This window comes from Mesoplodon bidens (assembly GCF_964165515.1).
Source record: "Mesoplodon bidens genome assembly, chromosome: 15".
NCBI classification, from domain to species: domain Eukaryota; kingdom Metazoa; phylum Chordata; class Mammalia; order Artiodactyla; family Ziphiidae; genus Mesoplodon; species Mesoplodon bidens.
Genome location: NC_138171.1, coordinates 62,848,390 through 62,869,598, shown reverse-complemented (window position 1 = coordinate 62,869,598; position 21,209 = coordinate 62,848,390). Strand labels below are relative to the sequence as shown.

General features: G+C 54.3%; 1 protein-coding gene across 2 annotated transcripts in view; it reads right to left on the bottom strand.

The window, feature by feature from the left end:
- PPL (periplakin) overlaps positions 1 to 21,209 on the bottom strand; it is a 44,352-nt gene that overhangs the window by 7,576 nt on the left and 15,567 nt on the right. For both annotated transcript variants that reach the window (XM_081257441.1, XM_081257440.1), the window contains exons 2-17: positions 16,093 to 16,192; positions 11,244 to 11,398; positions 10,461 to 10,581; positions 9,741 to 9,866; positions 9,610 to 9,651; positions 8,040 to 8,201; positions 7,843 to 7,950; positions 6,812 to 6,907; positions 5,435 to 5,557; positions 5,193 to 5,339; positions 4,406 to 4,557; positions 3,016 to 3,113; positions 2,691 to 2,848; positions 1,571 to 1,749; positions 1,352 to 1,490; positions 404 to 597 (exon numbers count right to left, since the gene is read on the bottom strand). In XM_081257441.1, coding sequence (XP_081113567.1) covers positions 404 to 597; positions 1,352 to 1,490; positions 1,571 to 1,749; positions 2,691 to 2,848; positions 3,016 to 3,113; positions 4,406 to 4,557; positions 5,193 to 5,339; positions 5,435 to 5,557; positions 6,812 to 6,907; positions 7,843 to 7,950; positions 8,040 to 8,201; positions 9,610 to 9,651; positions 9,741 to 9,866; positions 10,461 to 10,581; positions 11,244 to 11,398; positions 16,093 to 16,192 — 2,100 coding nt within the window. The remainder of the gene's footprint in view (positions 1 to 403; positions 598 to 1,351; positions 1,491 to 1,570; positions 1,750 to 2,690; positions 2,849 to 3,015; positions 3,114 to 4,405; positions 4,558 to 5,192; positions 5,340 to 5,434; positions 5,558 to 6,811; positions 6,908 to 7,842; positions 7,951 to 8,039; positions 8,202 to 9,609; positions 9,652 to 9,740; positions 9,867 to 10,460; positions 10,582 to 11,243; positions 11,399 to 16,092; positions 16,193 to 21,209) is intronic.

Genomic DNA, 21,209 nt, shown 5'->3' with positions numbered 1-21,209 from the left:
TTCTTCCAAGCATTTAAGCAATTAATACCCAGTCTACACAAACTCTTCCAGAAAACAGAAGAGGAGGAGGCAACACTTACTGACTCATCAGGCTGGGAAAATATATGACAGAGAAAATAGCAAGACACACTGTATATGGTGTGTTGTCATTCGTACGTTAATTACCTACCCCAGCTCATACAGAATGTTTTTGGAAGGACACACAAGAAACTGGTAGCAATGCTGATCTTGGGGGAAGGGTTTGGTCATTATAATCCCTTTGTGTTTTTTATCTTGTATATGTACTGCTTTTTTCAGAAAGAGGAAATTATTTAGAAATCAAACAGCCTTCAGTGTTGTCTGCAGAAATCCCACTTTGGTGCCTTAAGGCAGACTAAGCCGAGGCCCCCCGCGGCCCCCTCACCTGAGCTCCACCTGCTGGCAGAGGTTGTCAAAGCGCTGGCGCAGCTTGTGCACCTCGGCCTCCTGGCGCTCCAGGTCCGGGCAGTGCTCCTGGAAGCGGCTGGCCAGCAAGCCAGAGCACTGCTTGGCGGCCTGCAGATTCTGCTCCACCTCGCTGAGGAGGGCCTGCCGGGCCTGCAGCTCGGAGGCCATGGCCTGCCGGGGCGGAGAGGCAGATGGCAGGTGCTGTGGCCAGAGCTCCGGGGCCCGGGATGGTGCTACTCAGAGCTCTTGGGGCTGCCTGCTTTTAGCGGGTGGCAGGCCTGGACCTGGGCAGGGACCGGCGCTTTGCCTCTGAGTTTCTCCTCAAACCCGTGGTCATTTCTGCAGTTTCCATTTTGTTACAATGACCAATACCCTGGGAAAACTAGCTTCTAAAACCCTGCGGCACACGGCACATGCCTGTGACACCGTGCCCGGGACTGGAGTGGCCTTAGTGAAGGCTCTGGTCTCTGAGCCCGTTTCCTGGGCTCTGAGGTGAGGTCCTCACCACAAGGGCAAGGGTTTTGTGAGGTGGTTTCTGAATAAGGGGCCTCCCGCGGGCTCACAGACCCCAATGCTTAGAGCGGGCCTGGTGGCAATGGTGAAGAGGGCAGATGCTGGGCTGGGGCAGAGGCTCCTGTGCTCAGCTGACGCGCCGTGCAGGCATGTGGGTCCGGGTGACCAGATCTGCTTGTCCAGAGACACTGGGAATCCGGGGGGATTATGTGGACGTTCGATTTTAAGATACCAGCACCTGATTTCCACAGGCCACAGAAACCCCGTGTGCGGCTGGGACTCTAAACCTGGAGAGACTTTGCTGCCCTGGGCCTCGGGCCCCTCGACTGTCCACAGGTGGGGTGGCAGGGGTGCCTGCAGCCCATGCCCAGCTCAGAGAAAGGCTCCTGAGGCCCAGGGTCCCCACACTCACCGCCAGCTCCTGCCTCTTGCTGTCTAGGGCATGGCCACTCTTGGGCACCGTGTCCTCCTGGGCCAGCTGGTTTTCGTATGAGGCCAGCACCTCCCGGCCCTGCTGCAGGCTCTTCTCCAGGCGGTTGGCGATGTCAACCCTGAGGACAGGAGTCAGGAGTTGGGGGGCGGTGCTGGCCTTTGACCCCACCCGGCCTCCCCACTGCCCACCTGCACCCACTTCTCCTGGGCCGCATCCAGCAGCTGCACCAGGCGCTCATATCTGCGCTGGGTGTCCTCCACCCGTGTCCTCAGCAGGGCCGCACTGCCACTGCCCGGGAGGGCCTGCATGAATGCCTCGCCCTCGGCCGTGCTGCTCGACTTCTCGGGCTCGATGCGCAGCAGCTCGTTGGTGATGTTCTGTGGGGACCAGAGCCTCTCGCATTGACCACAGCCGGCAGCCACCCCCACCCAGAGATGTCCTCCCTGGGAGGCCTGACTGGGGATCTGGGGCGCTGGCCTAGGAGTCTGTGTTTGTAATGAACATCCCTGGGAATTCCGACACAGTGGATGGTGACTCACGAGTGATGAATATTAATAGTGGGAATATTAATCCTGTTCCCACTACTTCACACGGCTTTACTCATCTTTGGGGATAACTCCAATGAGGTGGGTACGACTCCAAGCAGCTTAGGAGGGGACATGGTGGGGCCTAGCCCCAACCCTACCCCTCTATCAGGCGTCCTCTGGCCTTGGCTCAGCCCCCACCAGCCCAGCCCTGGTGTGAGCCCCGTCAAGGGCCACGGCACTTCTCTGAGCCCCGTTCCTCTCCTGTAAACCGGGAACGGTCACACCCATCGGGGAGGGCGCCGAGGACCCGGGAAACTGTGTGTGTGTGTAGAAGAGGTGAGGAGTAGATGGTGTTCATGCGGCTCATCTTGCCCCATCCTGTCGAGGCCCCCCTGAGTGGGGATCCGCCCATTTTACTGAAGACACGGAGGTTTGGGCTTGAACGGTGTCTGTGGTCACGGCGAGTGAGCCGGCCCTGTCGCCCCAGAGCCCGTGTGCTGCCGGGCACCGCGGCCTCTCACTCAGCTCAGTGCTGATCTTCTCAGATTGCAGTCCTGCTGTTGTCAGCTCTGCCATGAGCCCTTTTTCCTGGGGGTGTGTCTTGGGGGCTCCAGGCCTCAGGCACCTCCTCAGTCTTTGGCCTAGAGCAGCCCCCCTCCCCACGACTCACGACTTCCTGTTACACGTGGCAAGTGGTCCCTTTTGAGCGCCAAGACATCCCATGGGGGTAAGACCTTGAGCAGGGGCCCCGGGGAGCCAGTGGGCCAGCCTCTGCCCCCAGCCTGGGGTACCTTGAGGTCCTTGGCCCGCTCAGCGCTGTCCTGCACGGCCCGGCCCTGCTCCAGCGGCGGCCGCAGGATCCCTGTGATGGCCTTCTCCTGCCGGTCCAGGTCACTGGCCACCTTGTCCAAGCCGGCCAGCAGCTGCCGGCCCTGCAGGTCAGAGGCATCTGCCAGAGGGAAATCAGAGTCGGGTGGCAGTGGGGACCGTGAGGCCCAGGGAGCGGGCGTAGGAGGGCCAGCCTCCCCACCTCCACTGTCCCATCTGCAGCACAGACCCTGGGCCCAGCCCTGCCTCCCTGTCCCCCCAGAGCCTCAGGCAGCGTCTGGTACCCACCTCCAGAGTTCTCTGCCTTCAGCACCTCAAGCCGCTGCTGGAGCGCCCTTCTGCTCCCAGCTACCTTCTGCCGCAGGCTCTGGTACTGGCTGCCCAGGCTGTGACAGCAAAAACGGGCTGGGGACCTGGGGCAGCCCACTGCCCCTACTGCCCACTGATAGAGGACCCTGGACTCTGGCTGGACAGACAGCCTCGAGGAGTCGGGAAGCTCAGCAAAATGCTTTGAAAAGTTAACACGACACACGTAGGAAGGATTTGCTGAAACGCTGGTCTTTCTTTGCTCTTGGATTCAACGGACCCCTTCTTTCCCTCCTTCCTTTCTTTGTCTCTCTTTTCTTCAATAGCAAGTCTTACTATCTAAAATTATCTTGGGCTTCCCTGGTGGCACAGTGGTTAAGAATCTACCTGCCAATGCAGGGGACAGGGGTTCGATCCTCGGCCCGGGAAGATCCCACATGCTGCGGAGCAACTAAGCCCGTGCGCCACAACTACTGAGCCTGCACTCTAGAGCCCACAAGCCACAACTACTGAGCCCATGTGCCACAACTACTGAAGCCCGCGGGCCTAGAGCCCGTGCTCTGCAACAAGAGAAGCCACGACGAGAAGCCCACGCACCATAACAAAGAGTAGCCCCCACTCGCCACAACTAGAGAAAGCCCGCGCACAGCAACAAAGACCTAATACAGTCAAAAATAAAAACAAATAAATAAATCTGTAAAATAATCTTGTTTGCTCATTTGTTTTCCCCACCAAGATGTTACCCCTGAGGGAACAGTACACAGTAGGTGCTCAATACATATTTGCTGAATGAATAAATGAAGGAATTCCTTGAATCACTCATTCAACAAAGAGTTCTTGGGTACTTGCTTTGCACAAGGTACTGAACAAGGCCCTGAAAATAGTAAGTCTCAAGGAGCCCCTGCCCAATGAGACTGACACAGACACAAGCACCCTAATGAGAGCAGCACGAGCAGTGGGAGAAGGTGCTTGAGAAAGAGGGGGCAGCCCTTTTCCTGGAGCCAGGGTGGACGATGAGGGGGCAATCAGGGAAGGCTTCACAGAAGAGGTGACCCCCAGGCTGGGTCTTCAAAGCAAGAGGCCTGAGCCAACAGGTGGTGGGTTGGTGTGCAGGTAGAGGGAGCAGTATGTACAAAGGCCCAGAGGCCCTTGCAGAAAAACCACTCCCTGATGTGTGCCCAGAGCCAGAGGTTCACAAGTCAGCTCAGCCAACAGGATCTGCTGCTGTCCCACTTGAGCCTCCAAGGGGTGCAGGTGTGGGGATGTTAGTGGCACCCTGAGGTTGAGTTGGGGTGCCCAGGGCTGTGAACGTGGCCTGAGGGGCCCAGGGGGTGCGGCCAGTCCACACTGGCTCCTTTCTTTGCCCCTGTACCTGTCGGCCAGAGCCAGGGCCTCGGGGTCGGTGGGAGGGATCATGAAGCAGACAGCCGGGGCAGTCAGCTCATTCCCTGCGCTGTCCGTGAGGTCCCAGCTCTCCCCGTTGTTCCTCTGCAGGGTGTAGCTGTAGCCCCGAGAGATTAGGCCCTGGTGGGGACAGGCCAGTCAGAACACATGGAGAGACCTGTCCCACCTGGTGGCCAGGAGCCCAGTCACCATCTCAGCCCCACCCCTAACTCTGGGACCTGGGGAGTCTTAGCCTGTTTCTCAGATCCTCCCCAAGAGGTTCCATCATAGAGAGTTGAGAGGGGCCAGCACCAAGAGAACATGTGTTGGGTCTGCCAGCCTAGCACCCACCTGGATTTCCCTTTGGGGAGCCCCCATGCACTCCCAGCCCATGTGTTCTCATCCCTCCATTCCCTGACTTCTGGGGGTGGACATGTGACTCAGGTCTGGCCAATGAGAGAATGGCATCCCTGGCCACAGTGATTGGTTTAGGCTAGACACATGACTCAGAGTGGGCCAATGAGAACCTTCCCTGGGACTTCTGCTGGAATGACTGGGGCCACTAAGCTGGTAGGACAGAACAGGCCAGGGTAGCAGGTGGGGTGATGCAGGGGCATTGGCAGAGAGGACCCCATGATGGAGATGAACACAGGCTCCTGAAATATTTGAGACCCTGCATCCAGCCACGTCACTCCTAAGGCCTTTCAGTGACACGAGAAGGGGCAAATCTGGGCCCAGCCTGCCTGGGGCACCTGGAGCACCAGGCACGCGTTCACCTGGTCACTCTCAAAGTCACAGAGCGCCTCCACGGGGATGGGCTTGAATGGCGTCTCCCGGCGGTACTTGAGGGGTACCACCTGCTGCCCTCGCTTCTGCAGGCCCCACACCTCATGCTCGTACTTGTCCAGAGCCTTCTCTTGGTCCTAAACGTGGGGGGGAAGTGCCCAGGTGAGATCACGCAGCCTTCCCTGGTCAGCAGGCAAGGAGCTGGGGAGGGGCCTGCTCAGGCATCACTCACGTCCAGCTCCCGCAGCATCAACTCAATCTGGTATTGGTCTTTGAAGTCGGGGCTGTATTTCTGGTTCAGGTCTGAGTCCACCTTGCGCAGCAGCTCCTGGGCATCCTTCACGTCTTTGTGGAACTAGAGGAGACCAGGGGGGCCCTGTCATGGACAGGACAGTGCTAGGACACCTGGGGCTAATCCTGGCTGTGACTTTAAAGTCACAGGTGGGGCTGGGCCTCCCACTCACCCTGAATCCATGGGCTCTGCCACCTGGGGACACCCACAACCCTCCCCAGCCCAGCTTCCTGGGGGGCTTCACAGGGAGAAACCAGGTCCCTTCCCACCAATCCATGCAATGCCACCCCTATGACATGTGTATACACCAGTAAGCTTAGGGTTCTTCTCTATTCCACTCTTCTCTTTGTGCTAGGGACACTCTGACTTATTCTAAGTCTTAGTACATGGAAGATAAGCCTCCCCACTTGGTTCTAGAAAACTTTCTTGCCCATTCTTCAGCCCATTAGCTCTGGAATCATTCATTGTCAGCTGTCCCCTGGGCTGCAGCTATGAACATGACTTTGGGATCCCTGTGAAGCTCATAGCCTAGAAGGGCTGACACTGAGCCAGGAGTTAGTTACAATAGTATCATCTGAGTTCAAGCGTCCCCAAACCACCTACTCATAAGAATCATGTGCAGCTCTCTCGTTAAAAACACACATTCCTGTGGAAACAATGCAGCATCCATCAACAGGTGAATGGATAAACACAACGTGGTCCATGCATGCAATGGAATATTATTCGGCCATGAAAAGGAATGAAGTTTCTGGTTCATGCTACAACATGATGAACCTTGAAAACATTATGTTCAGTGAAAGAGCCAGATACAAAAGGCCACAATTCCGCTTCTATGAAATATCTAAAATAGGCAAATCCAAAGAGACAGAAAGTAGATGAGAGGTTACCAGGGGTTGGAATGGGGAGTGATTGTCCACTGGGTATAGAATCCCTATTTGGGGTGATGAAAAAGTTTTGGAAAGACAGTGACAATGGTTGCACAACATTGTGAATGTAATGAATGCACTGGATTGTACACTTAAAAATGCCTAAAATGGCAAATTTCACATTAAATATATTTTACCAAAATTAAAACTCCACACACCTACTCCTGTGCCTACACTATCCTGGTGAGTCAGACTCTCCAGCCCCAGCCCCCAGGAAAGGCAGACAAGGGCCCAGCAAGCTTGGGGCACGCCCACGTCATCAGAAGTGTAGGTACTGGGAGGCCTGGGCAGGCAGCCCTGCAAGGCTCCTGGAGGAAGTAGCACTGAGGCCATGAGTGAGCCCAGCAGGCACTGGGTGCTCCCACCAATGGGGCCCTGGGCTGGCAGGTACCTGGTGGTATTCTTCCATGTACTTCAGATGGCTCTCCTCACAGATGAGCAGGTTCAGGTACTCCTTCCAATCTGCATGCACAGCCTCCATGTGAGCCTGCCCGGAGAAAGGAGGCAGATTGCTGCTGGCCAAGCACCGGGGACACGAAGGGAGGGATGGCAGGATTCCAGACCAGGAAAGGATAAAGGAGGGGGTAACTGGCCTCTGCGTGTGTGTGGCTCCCAGCCACCTCCTGCCCAGGGGTGGGAGGAGGAATGAGGGGAACGTGTTGAGGTGCCAAGCAGGGCTGCTGTGTACGGGTGCTCAGGTTGTACACTGCACAAGGGACAAGTAGGCGCTGTGTCTGCCCAGACAAAGTGGTGCTTTTAAAAAAATCTCACAAAGGTACTCCCCAAATTCAGGTCCACCAGAGCTCAGAATGTGACTTTATTTGGAAATAGGGTCTTTGCAGATATAATTGGTTAAGGATCTCAAGATGAAATCATTCTGGATTTAGGGTGGGCCTGAAATCCAATGACTGGTGTCCTCATAAGAAGAGGAGATGACACACAGGTGAGAAGGCCATGTGAAGACACAGAGGCAGATACAGGAGTGATGCAGCTCCAAACCCAAGGAATGCCAAGGATTGCCAGCAACTACCAGAAGCAAGGAGAGATGAGGAAGGATTCTGCCCTAGAGACCTCAGAGGAAACAAGCCTGCCAAAACCTTGATTTTGAATTTCTGGCCTTCAGAACTATGAGAATAACTTTCCTTTGTTTAAAGCCACCAAGTTTGTGGTCATTTGTTACAGCAGCAATAGGAAACTAATACGGGCACCACATGGGGTTCAGAAGTCCAGGGACTGAGGGCAGGGCATCGAGATAATGAGAGGACGCAGGGTCAGACAGAGCAAGAGGAGGCAGCAAAATGGAGAGGCAGACAGATGGACACAAGACACCCACCTTGGGGCCTGCCTGAGTGTAGGCAGCCCAGAGCAGAGGCCACCCGGAGGGCAGCCTGGAGGAGGCGTCCCTTCCCGGGGCTCACGTACCTCAATGGAGTTCCTTCCGGGGTGCTTGGCGGCAAGTAGCTGGTCACCCTCGTTGTGCAGCTTGTTAATTCTCTCCTCTTTGGCCTCCAGGTTCCGGTTGATGAAATTCTGCAGCAGGGGCAGTGGAGGGGCTCATTGACCAGCCACTGTGCTCCTTCCCAGCCCCCTGGCCCGCACCCCCAGAGCCTAGTGCCCACCTCGTACTGGCGCCGGCGACTGGGGTAGTCGAGGTTGCAGTCGCTCCAGTCGTACTGCATGCGGCTCTGGGCCTGCTGGTCCAGCCAGTACAGCTCATTGGTGCAGCGCTGCATGTAGTCCTGCAGTGAGCTCAGGTGCTGCTGCCGTGCCTGAGACTCCGCCTGTGGGCGGGCAAGGACAGGGCTGTGGCCTTGCTGGCAAGAGCCTCCCTCCACGCCTCCTGCTCCACTGCACTCCCTTGGATAAGTCACCTGACCCCCACCCCCACCCCAAAACCCCTTCATTCGTTCAGCAAATGTTTTCTGAGAATCTACTAAGTGCTGGGCACTGCTCCAGGCCCTGTGGATACAGCAGTGAGCAAAACAGACAAAACCCTCACAGAATTGACATGTTTGTGGAACGTTAGTTTACTCGTCTGCAAAATGGGACTAACGACAGCACTGATCTCAAAGGGCACCAACCCTGGCATACAGTCGGTGCTCAATAAACATCAGCAGCTACACTTCCACTTTTTTCTTTAACATGTCATGGTGCTAGGGGGATCGTAGCAAACTACCACAGGGCAAGGAGGAGGGGAAGGAGGAGGGATGTCTGCATTCCACTCTGCAAATGAGAACAGTAGTGAACACATGTGTGGGGCCCACCACGTGCCAGGACTGTGCTAAGGACTTCTCCAACATCAACCCATGCAATCCTCAAAGCATCCTATGAGCCAGGGACTGGAAGTGACTGTTTTACAGATGAGGAAACTGAGGCTCCCAGAGGCTCAGCAGCTTGTGCTCAAGGTTTCCCCACCAAAAGGGGTGGAGGGAGCCCAGCTCCAGAGCCTCCTACTGGCTATACTATCACTGCCTCTGCATTCTCACGTCTGAGGCATCTGTAACGTCCATAACGAGTGTCTGTAATGTCCACAACATTTATGCATCACTTGTGCAGTTTTAAAAAGAAGACATTCTTGGGGCTTCCCTGGTGGCGCAGTGGTTGAGAGTCTGCCTGCCAATGCAGGGGTCACGGGTTCGAGCTCTGGTCTGGGAAGATCCCACATGCCGCAGAGCAGCTGGGCCCGTGAACCACAACTACTGAGCCTGCGCGTCTGGAGCCTGTGCTCCGCAACGAGAGAGGCCGCGATAGTGAGAGGCCCGCGCACCGCGATGAAGAGTGGCCCCCTGCCACAACTAGAGAAAGCCCTCGCACAGAAATGAAGACCCAACGTAGCCAAAAATAAAAATAGATTAATTAATTAATTAAAAAAAGAAAATATTCTTTAAAGGTTTTGAAAAAGGAAATAGAAAAACTTCCGTTTATTAAGCACGTGGCATTGTATCTGGCACACAGTAGGTGCTCAATAAAGAATTAAGAAGCAAATAGTAAGATAACTGTATCCATGGGGTCTCTTGGGGTTTTCCACGAGCACAGGGCAAACAGGGGCGCCTCTCAGGTAGGGGCTCGGGGTACTGCCTCTTCCCACTTCATACCCCTCCGTCCTGTTTGAAGTGTTTACTGCACACACTTCTGTCCCCATCGCCCGGCTTCCCATCCCCTCCCATCCCGTTCCCGGGGGCATCTCACCAGCAGTTTCTGGTACTTGGCCTGGAGTTCGCTGTTCTGCTCCTGAGGACGGAGCCGAGGGCATGGGTTAGGGCGGGAGTGCAGGTGGGAGCCCCTCCTCCCCGGGGCCCCCTCCACCCCTGTGCACATACCTTGCCCCCGTCCTTGGTCAGGTGGGGCCTGATGGCCTTGACTTCATTGTGGAAGATGTTGTGCTGCTCCACCTGGTGGTCCACCAGAGGCAGGTCCGACCCGAAGCTCTGGCTGCTCAGCTTGTCCTGGCCGGGCGGTAAGAGGGACAACACGCATGGGGGTGGGCCAGGGACTCAGGACTCGCAGCCCACCCAGTACCCCATACCCCGGGAGCCTCAGCTCTCCTCCTCATGGTGCTGGCCAAGGAGTGAGTGAAGTGGCCCCGGAGGGATGCAGAGAGAGGCTGTCACACCCCATCTCATTTAATCTCACAGCAACCTCAGAGGCCCTCACGGTTACTGTTTCCATTTCACAGATGGGGAAACAGAGGCTCAGCCGGGGGAGTCACTTGCTTGGGGTCACCCAGTGCCCGGGCTTCTCCATGGTGGAGATGGGCTGGTGAGGGCACAGGAAGGGCAGTGGCCGGCCAGAAATCTGGCCACTGCCCCCAGCCTGCCAGGACTCCAACGAGCCCGGGAGGGTCCCAATCTCCACCACTTCTGCTGTGTGACCCTGAGCTAGGCACTGCACCTCTCTGAGCCTTGCTCATCTCATTGACACAAACATCAGGAAACACCGGGAACACAACTCCCTCCCTGGCAGGACTGTGGTGCCCGTTCAATGGTAGGGGTCCCCCCGGTCCACACACAGCCCCACCCCAGCTGAACCCCCGGCCATACCAGCTTTTCCTCCACCAGCGCCTCCCAGTTGACCTGCGGGTCCACCTCCTTCACTGCCAGGTTGTAGACCTGCTTGTGTTTCCCGCGGAGGTTGGTCACACGCTCCTTCAGCTGACAGATGCTAAGCGGGGAGAGTGGCCACCCTGGTTAGCGGGGCTGGTTGGCGGGTGCACTGCCCATGCCACGAGGTGGGGGCCTCCCACCCCAGCCCCTGGCCTCAGCTTTCTGCTCAGTGGCCTGGTAGGACAGGGTGACTGTGGCCTTGGGTCCAGGCAATCACTCCCACCCTGCTCCTGTCCACTTTCCTTCATTCTACCTTCCCCCACCAATGTTTCCTGAGAGCCCTACTGTGTGCCCAGAACCACAGGAGGTTCCAGAAGAAACAGGCAGATCTGCTGCTCTCTGGAGCCCACCATCCAGCAGGGCTACAGGGTGGTGGGGACCGTGAGAGTGAGAGTGCTTTGTCCACATCTAAGCTGAGGCGAGAGCCAGGCACTCAGGAAGCCAGCTGGGTATTAGGCAGGAGAGAATGTGTTCACAGGCTTGGAGGTCAGGGGGCTGTGGTCACACTCTGACCAGGACAGGAGACACCAGCGCTCCAAGCCTCAGTTTCCCCAACTGCAAAGTGGGTTGTCGTGAGGATAACATAAGGTGTTTGGCTCGTGCTGGCATCCAGTTAACCCTCAACAAACCCCAACTCGGGTTCCTGAATGCTGAGTGGCTGCAGCCCCCCTGCCCTGGCCCCGAGCAGGTCCCTCAGGACCCGAAGCGGAGGGGACCTACTCCTCAGCGATCATGTCCCCCTGGGGGTGCTTCATGTGCTTGGCGATGGCCGCGTCCGCCTCCAGCACATACAGCAGCTTCTCTGAGTCTGAAACCTTCTGCAGGGCCGAGTCCCGGTACTCCGGCTGCCGGCCCTGCTGCAGCCGGGCCAGGTCCTGTGAGAGTCACAAGAAAGGGGCGGGGAGAGAGAGTGGGCAGGGACTCAGTGGGCACAGCTGGGATGGGAGGGACGGGAGGAGAGGGGCGAGCGATGGCCTCCCCCAGCCCTGCCCAGCCTCTGCTCAAGTGCCTGCTGTGGCCGGCTCGAGACACAGCTGTGCACAAAGAGACAGGGCCCCAGCCCAGGGGAGAGAAAGACCCCCAGAAAGGCAAGTCACAGATAAACCTCACAAAGGTGACTGCAAGTTCCTACAAGTTATTGTTTACCAAGGAAACACAGAAGAGGTGGAACATGGGGGACCTGCTTGAGCTCTGGGGGTCAGTGAGGCCCCTCTGAGGTGGTGACACAGCCTAAGAAGGAAGGAAGAAAGAGAAGAGTGTTCTAGGCAGAGGCAATAGTCTGTGCAAAGGTCCTGTGGGAGAAAAGGATGGCTGTGATTGAGGCTGGAAGGAGGGACGGGGGAGGAAGTGGGAGACGGGGCCCCACCTATCCTTAAAGGCAATTCCTCCAGGGGCTCTGCAGGGAACAGGGTACAAGCGGGGAGCACAATCAGGGGTTGTGACAGGGCCCGGGTGAGAGCTGAGGGTGGCCCACGCTGGGGTGTCACCAGTGAAAGGGCGAGAATGAACAAAGTGGGTGGGCATCTGGGAGGTACAATTGATAAGTCGCTGATGAGTCCAGGGTCTCTGCTTATTTAGGGAAGAACAATGAACGGGCAGCGGGTACAGCAGGTTTCTGAACACGGCCCATTAATCCACTTAGTGGACTTTCAGGGAGCGTGGCTGGGCACTGTGCCAGGCCCGGGGGACCCCAGGCCCAGCGGGGATGAGTCAGAGACTGGACTGGGGGTCCAGAGACTGGACGGGGGTCACATGGGGGAACTCGCGAGGCCAGTCCCCTCCCCTCGCTGGGTCTCGGCATCCCCATCTCTGCAATGGGAGTAAGAGAAACCCCTGCTTCAGAAGAGGCATCCAAGTGACCCAAGGACTCTCCCTCGGCGGCGAGAAGGTGGGAGCACAGACGCGGGCTCATCAGGGACGAGCCTCGAAACCATGCAAGTGAGAGGAGCCGGACCCGGAAGGCCACGCTGCACGGGACTGATTTATGGGAACTGCCCCGAGTCGGCTAATCCACAGGCAGAAAGTAGATGAGTGGCTGCCAAGGGCTGGATGGGAGTGGGAATCTGCAGTCAGTGGACACAGGAGATCTTACGAAGGGATGAAAAAGTCCTGAAACCAACCTACAGAAATGACTGCACCACTTGGTGATGTTACTAGAAATCATTGCACTGTACGTTTAAACGGGGTGCATTTTTCTGATCTGTAAAACATGCCTCAATAAAGATGTTAAAAAAGAAAAAGGAAGAAATGACAAGAGGAAAAAGAAGTGAACAGAAGTGATGTGGTGCCTGGTACAGTGTCAAATGACTCAACTTCCTCTCGGAGGAAGAGAAGGTATCCAGCCCGTTCTTCCAGGTCTTTCCCGGCGTGGGAGGGCTGAGCAGCAAGTGGGCCCAGCGCCCTGAGGGGCTTGGGGGTGAGGTCCACGTGGCAGAAATCCAATGGCGCTGGGCCATCGCCCCACCATGGGTGGGTCTGGCGAGTTAAAAAGTTGCAACAAAATGTCATGGTTCTTGGCTTGGGTGGAATTTTATCAGCTCCACCATCACCAGCTGATCTGAAGCTCTGCTGGGCAGTTAGAGTGTCAAAGATTAATTTTGCAAAAGGAGGAAGTAAATTAATCATTTCCTAATTCACACAGGTGCAGGTGCTGTGTGGGAACGCAAGCCCTCTCCAGCCGAGACAAGAAAGAACATCTAGTGGAGAGATGCCATGTGGGTGTTCGACAGTCAACAGTTGGACAAGACTGATCAATGGGAACAGAGGTCAGCACAGTGGTTACCTCTGGGGGATATTGATTGGGAAGGTCCCTTGGGACCTTTCGGGAAATGTCCTCTATCTTGACCTGAGTGATGGTTTCATGGGTACCTACTGATGCAAAAACTCACAAGGGTGAGCTCTTAAAATTTGGACACTTTCCATAGACAAGTTTTTTAAAGTAAAAAAAAAAAAATCATAGGGACTGACATATCTTGTAAATGACACACACATTGATAAGACAGATGAGGGATAAAGCAAATCCAGGAGATGTTACTGGTACAAATCCAGGAGATGTGGTGAGGATATGGATGTTCTCCAATTCTTCCAACTCTTCTGGCATTTAAAAATTGGGAGAGACACAAAAGGTCACATGCTGTATGGTTCTGTTTATATGAAATATCCAGGATAAGTATATCCAAAGAGACAGAAAGCAGATTAGTGGTTGTCAGGGGCTGTGGGGAGGGGGATGGGGAGTGACTGCTGACGGGCATGGAGTTTCCCTTTGGGGCGATGAAAGTGCCTTGGAACCAGATAGAGGCAGTGGTTACACAACATCGTAAATGTACAAAATGCCACGGAATTGTACACTTTACGTGGTTAATTTTATCTTATGTGGATCTCACTTCCATAAAAAAATAGGAAAGTTCAAGAGAACGTTTGGGTAGTAAAATCAATAATGATGTTTTCTTCCGAAAAAAGGAAGGAAGGAAGGAAGAGAAAAGACAGAAAGATTAGCCCATGCAGTCTTCAAAGCGTGGTTTCTTAAGTTTGTTCATTTGAATGAAAAGAAAATAGTTCAAAATTATCTCCCTAAAACATCCTTGTTACTTTGAGTCATTACTCTAAGCAAATACAATGAGCCAGCTGGATGCTATTCACACACACGCACACACACAAGAAAAGGTCACAGATACACCAGAAGGTTAATGGATGATCGTTCTCTCTGGTGGTGGAATTCTACGCCATCTTAATTTGCTTCGTTATACTTGTTTATCGGTCCTGAAATGTTTGTAACGAACACATATTACTTTTATTAGGAGGAAAAAGGACACACTCCAAAAAGCTGTTTTCATTTAGGAAAGCACACGCCACCACGGCAGTCACAGAGAGGGGCTGGGTACCAGGGCAAGGGCATGGCCAGAGGGAAGGATGCTGGCAGGGCCGGCTGAGGCTGGAAAGAAAGGTGGGAGGTGGAGGCAGGAAAGGAATGAGAGAGGGGAGGGGGGACCCTGGGGGAGGGGGGACCCTCTTGCCTTTCCTGCCCCACTCTCCCCATGCCCCCACTTCTCACCCCCCCAGCTGTGCCATCCCCAGCCCACCCCTGTCCCTCAGGTCTCAGGGGACTGGCCCTCAGGGGGGTGGATCCCTTGGCTCTCAGAGGAGTGGCAGCCACGTCTGGGCCTGGGGACAGCAGTGGGGCCAGCCGGACCTTGACCTCTCTCATGACCTGTCCACCCTCAGCCACCCACTCCTCTGGACCCGCCTCTTAGTCATGCCTGGAATGCAGATGAAATACAGATGCCCAATTAAATTCAAATTTCAGACAAACAATGGATAATTTTATAATATCCCAAGTAGTGCATGGGATATACTTACACACACAAAAATTTTGTGTTCTAAAATTCAAACTTAACTGGATACCCTATATATATATATATATATTTTTTTTTTTTTTTTTTTTTTTTTTTTTTGCGGTACGCGGGCCTCTCACTGTTGTGGCCTCTCCCGTTGCGGAGCACAGGCTCCGGATGCGCAAGCTCAGCGGCCATGGCTCACAGGCCCAGCCGCTCCGTGGTATGTGGTATCTTCCCGGACCGGGGCACGAACCCGTGTCCCCTGCATCGGCAGGCGGACTCTCAACCACTGCACCACCAGGGAAGCCCTACCCTATATTTTTATTTGCTAAGTCTGGCAAGCCCACCTGTGGGATGCCTCTGGCATCAGCTCTGTCACTGACATAGTCCGCCCTGGCCCTCTCTGAACCTCAGTTTCTCCAGCTACAAAAAAACGTATAAACTCAACCGCACTGGGCTGTGGAGGGTTCAGAGAGGAGGGGGTCATCTTAGCAGCTCACAAGAGTGAGCACGGCTCCGGTGCGGCCCACGGTGCAGGATCCCCAAGAGAACCTTTGGGCTCAGGTCGGTTGTTATCCCCATGTTACAGAAGAGGAAACTGAGGCACAGAGAGGGAAAGTGATCTGCCCAGCCTGCATCTGAGTAGTGGCGAGAGTAGGAGAAGTAAGGCTGATGATGTCGACAATAATAGTGTACCCTGCACTGCAGCTGCATAATCTCATCAAATCCTTACAGCAGCCCGACAATCGCTCTTATCCGTTCAGAGGGAATCACGTGAACAGAGGTAAGGTGACTTGCTCAAGGTCACACAGTAAGTGGCAAAGCTGGGATCCTAACCAGAGCCTGGATCCTGAGTCTATGGTTCTCCTCCAGATGGGGCCCATAAGCTGCAGCAACTTAGTACCCGAGGTGGAGGAGCTGGTACTACCAGCAATAATGAAGTTCCTCTTCACTGCATCTCCACCTGGGCACTTTGACATCTGCGAATGGATCATTCTGTGTACCGGGCCGTTCTGTGCACTGTAGGGTGTATAGCAGCATCCCTGGACTCCACCACTAGATACCCGCCCACTGCACTTCCCAAGTTGTGATGGCTAAAAATGTCTTCAGATGTGACCACATGTCCCCTGGGGGCAGAATCACGCCCAGGTGAGAACCACGGGGTCAGACAAGCCCCTGGTCCTGAGCAGGGCTGGTGGCACAGGGGGCACTGGGGTGGGAGATGGGGCACTCACGCTCTGCAGCTTGGCCTCCGTGTCCACGATGTTCCTCTCCACCTGGTCAGCATTCTTCTGCAGCTGCTCAATCAGCTCTGACAGCTCCTTGTTAGAGATGCTGCAGGCGGAAGAAGCGAGGTAGGCCGAGGGCCAGAGGGCAAGGGCCGGGTCCCCACCAGCACCCAGCCTCCCAGGCTGTCCCCAGCCCCAGGCTCGGAGCAGGAGCTGTCCAGTGAGCCTCAGATGGAGCTTGGCTGTCCCCCCAGGGCAATGTCACTAAAGGCACAGAAAAGAGGCAGCACCTGGCAGGGAATCAGCCCTCGCTCTGGCCATCACTCTAACGTTTCTATTTTACCATGTTGGCAGAGCACACTTACCCTGTTTTTCCACATTTTCTACTGAGATGTAAAATTCACCCTGTTAAAGTGTATAATTCAGTGGTTTTTAGTGTATTCACAAGGTTGTATAACCATCATCACTATGTAGTTCCAGAATGTTTTCATCACCCCCAAAAAGAAACCCCGCATCCTTTAGTACTCACTCCTCACCATCCCGCCCTACAGCTCCTGGCAACCACGAATCCACTTTCTGTCTCTATGGATTTGCCTATTCTGGACATTTCATAGAAATTGAATCATACAATATGAGCGAGGCCTTTCATGTCTAACTTCTTTCACTTAACAATATTTTTGAGGGTCATCCATGTTACAGCATGTGTCGGTGCTTCATTCCTTTTTATGGCTGCATAATACTCCACAGCTTGAATATCCCACATTTTACATATCCAGTCATCCACTGATAGACATTTGGGTTGTTTCCATCTTTTGGTCATTACGGATCAGGCTGCTATGAACATTCAGGCACAAGTTTTTGTGTAAGCAGCATTATTAAATACCTGATACTTTTAATCTGCTCACTCTTTATATTTAAATAAATTTCCTAAAAAAGGGAACTTGCTCTTCCCATTGCAAACATAAAACCAGAAGTCCTTGCCATCAATGGAGGTAACCACCAAAATAAATTCCACGGAAATAAAAGGATGGCATTAAGCTCTAGCCAGACACTCGGCCGCCTGCACACGTTGAAACTGAGCGTTGCCCTCACCTGCTTAAAAGCAGAGCTTGGCACATACTGCAGCCAAGTTAGAGCTGTGCTGGCACCAGGCTGAGACCTCCTGGGTGTTATCAGAGCATCTGAGAGAGACCTGAAATCAGAACGGCTTTCTCACTTGGTGTTTCTGTGTCTCCTCCTGTCACATCTGTCTGCCCCCCGAAATCACACCACAGACCACTCTGGCAAACACTACTGTGGGAGTGAAGACCTTGGCTTTGGACTCAGATGTGGGTTTTCACTGTGCGACTTGGCCAAGCTGCTGTCCCTCTCTGTGCCTCTGCTTCCCGCTGTCAGATGGACCTTTCCCAGTGGGGTGTTAGGGATGGGAGTGAGGTTATGCAGGCAAAGAGCTGGGTGCCCAATAAATCTCACAAAGGTTCAAAGGTTCATGATTATAGTCGTTAAGGAGCCTTACTGATCAAGCTCCAACTTTGTTTTCTTTAAACAAAGGAAGGAACAAAGACCAGAGAGGGAAAGCAACTTCGTTAATGTCACACAGCCAGCCAGCCAGCTGGCCAGCAACGGTCAACATTAGTACTTAGTCCTCTAATCTCCATCAAAGACCTTTTATACCGGCTCCACAGTGGGGCCTGAGAAGCCAAGCACCCAGAAGCAGCATTCTGCCCACACTCAAGCACTTACTGTGTGCCAGGCCCAGTAATGCACACAGGCACAGCTACCCCCAGACTGGTAGGAAATCAGCATTTATAGAAATAGTCACGAGACTGAGGCAGGCATGACCAGGCAAGCCTCCTGACCAGCTTGGTAGGAATGGGGATGGACAGTGAAGGCTTCCTAGAGGAGGTGGTGGTGGCTGGGTTCTGAAGGATGAAGAGGAGTTGGGGTTTGTGGGCAGAAGGCTCCGATGAAGAGAGGCCATAAAAGAGGCAGGTCTTGGGTGTGCCCCTTGGGGTGGGCCAGGGCAGGGCTCTTGACCATCAAGCAGAGCGGGCAGCCAACTCTTCAGACTGGAATTCCTCAGATCAAGGCCTGGGACCCACCTGTTGTGGCACGAAACATTTAGATTCCCAGGCACTAACCCAGAGCCTCTGAATCTGGATCTCCAGAGCTGGACCCAGGAAGCTGTATTATTATTGCTGCTGTTTTTACAGGTTCCCCAGGGGACCCTGATACCCTCCAGGGTTTGAGGTCCAACACCGCAGGTACTGCTGGCATGGGGGGAAGCTGCAGGCGGGTGGAAACAGGCAAACAAACAGAAGCTACGAGTCTGTCCAACCATGTCCCAAACCTTGCCTGAGGGCCTGCTCTGTGCCAGGTCTGGACACACAGGAACTAGGGGGAAGAGGGGAGGGTCTTAGGGAATAAGACCCAGGCCACACCCTCTGCAAAGTCAACCGAGGAGGCAGCCTTTCCCAAAGTGGGGCCCCAGGAACCCCAGTCCTGTAAATCACTCCTGGAATGAAGGCTTTGTCAGTCTAGGCAGTTAGGAAAACCCAACTCCTCAATAAGTTCAAGAGCCAGTAAAGGCTCTGAGAAGTCCTGCAGTGGAGAAAGCTGGTATTCAGTGGAGCATCCAGGAAGGCTCAGAAGAGGGGACTGTGGGTGGAGGATCTGGGTAAGGAGGGATAAGGCTGCCAGGTCATGGGCTGACCCCCACTGCCCCCCCACCCTGGCTGGGCGGAGCACATGGGGAATGCGAGCACTTCTGCCCTCAGCCCTACCCCAGCCACTGACCCCAGCCTGGCCTCAGCACTCAGACATGTTGAGTCTCAACCCATTATTTAACCCATGACAGTTGGGGCCACCACTGGGAACCTGCAGTGTAGGTTAGGTGGGGGCCTCATCCCTGTCAAGTCCAACGCAGCTCCATCTCAGGGCATGGGGCCAGCTCTCAACCAGCCCCTTCACTGACTGGGGCAGGTTCGAGGAAAGTGCCTCCTGGACCCCCCCCTGGCCAGCCCATTACTCCAGCTGAAGCCCAGCACTGGAAGGGGACACAGGGTGGGGGTGGGGGGGGACAGCCAGCCCCAGGGACCTGGTGCTCCTGGTGGAGAACAAAGGACAGCTCAGTGGGAGCTGTGGTCAGACCGGCATGGGTTCCATAGTCCTACTGGACCACTTACTGCTTGGACCATCCCAGGTAAGCACCTTACCCTCGAGGCGCCTCAGTCTCTCCATCTGTTGACTGGGGATGACCACAGAGTCACCGTGGTAATTGGACACTTAGTGCACACGCTTCACCAGACATCAGACACGTTCACAGCATCCTCACCTTAAGTCCCTGGGGGAGATTTGTGTGCCCCTTTACAGGTGAGGAAACCAGCAATTTTACTTGATAGATATCAAGAGAAATGAAAACATAGGTCCACACAAAAACTTGTACACAAATGTTCATAGCAGCACTATTTACAATAGGCAGAAAGTGGAAATAACACAAATGTTCAACTAATGAATAGATAAATGAAATGCAGAATATCCATACAATGGAATACAGCTCAGCCAAAAAAGGAATGAAACGCTAATACAGGCTACAGTATGGAGAAACCTGGAAACCATTAGGCTAAGTGAAAGAAGCCAGATACAAACAGTCACAAAAGGTCCACTTATATGAAATGTCTAGAATAGCTAGATTCCTCGAAGCAGAAGGTAGATTAGTAGTCGCGAGGGGCTGGGATGGGGAGGAAGAAGGGGAGCAAGTGCTGGAGGGTGTGGGTTTCCTTTCAAGGTGATGAAATGTTCTAAAATTGATTATGGTGATGGTTGTAGAATTCTGTGAATATACTCAGAACGGCTGAATTGTACATTTTAAATGAGTGAGTTATATGATATGTGAGTTATATCTCAATAAAGCTGTTATCGAAAACATTGGCAAGTGCCATTTGTAAGTGATAGGGGTTTGTTTCTTCTTCCCTCACCACCTCGAGTGGGCCCTGCCTTTTTATCCTGTTTTCCGTGGAGGCTGGGCCAGCTCCAGGTTATGCCCAGCTGCCTGGCAGATGCTAGTTAAACACTCACGGAGGGATGACCATGTGCCCGGCTGGTGCTAAGCAAATCACATATAGATTAGCTCATTAATCCTACCACCCCCTGAAGTAGCACTGTTCTGAGTGCACAGAGCCATTAGATAACTTGACCACAGTCTCACTGCCAGAAAGCAGGGTGGAGCTGGGATTCCAATCCAGGCCTCTGGAGAACAGTCTCAGCACTTTTGCCTTTTGGGTTTGGAGTCCTGAATGAGTGGCCCCAAAGGGTCCTGCATTCCTCCTGCCATCTAGCTGGCCATGGGAACCAACGTGTGTCCCCTTGAGAGCTGCAGAGCCCCACACCAGGAGTATAGGAATGTGGGCGGGTTGGGAACCCGCAGGGAGTGGGTGCAGATCCCAAGAGGGCTGGGAACTGGCTGGGCCGGTCCAGCTTTTCATCTGGCTAATGAGCCACACTAAGGCAGCCAGACGCGCGGCACCAGGGTGCTGTCAGCCCGACTGATGGAGGCCCAGATACAGCCCTTCCCTAGCAACCTCTTCTGAGTCTGGTCCCACCCACGGAGATGAAAATCTCCTGGCTGAGCCAGGAAAGCGGCTCTGAGTGACAGGCTGAGAGAGGGACACGCCCAGCCTCCCTCCACTTACTCAGAAGTCTAACATGGACACAGGGGCTGCAGGCAGTGACCATGGGCACTGGTAGTTGCATCCGAAGTCATCCAGCCCCACCTGCTCATTACATATGTGAGCAAACTGAGGCCCTCAGAAGCGAACGCACCCGCCCAAGGTCACACGGTGGGTAGCCAGTGTCCTTAGTCAGACAGGGTTCAAATCCATTTGTGTAACCTTAGAGGAGCTACTTTACATTTCTGGGCCTCGGTTTTATCATCTGTCAAATGGGCGAGATACATCCTATCTAGGTAAGTGAGGTGGGCAGGGACGGTCAGGGTCACTTCTGGAAACACCAGAATCTCAAGCTTCAAAGACCACTTTGGGGTTCAAGGACTGAGCTGGAGGTTGGGAGCAGCTTCTGGGGGCCCATAAGCAGATTAGACATCATGTAAGCTCACGAGTGGAGTG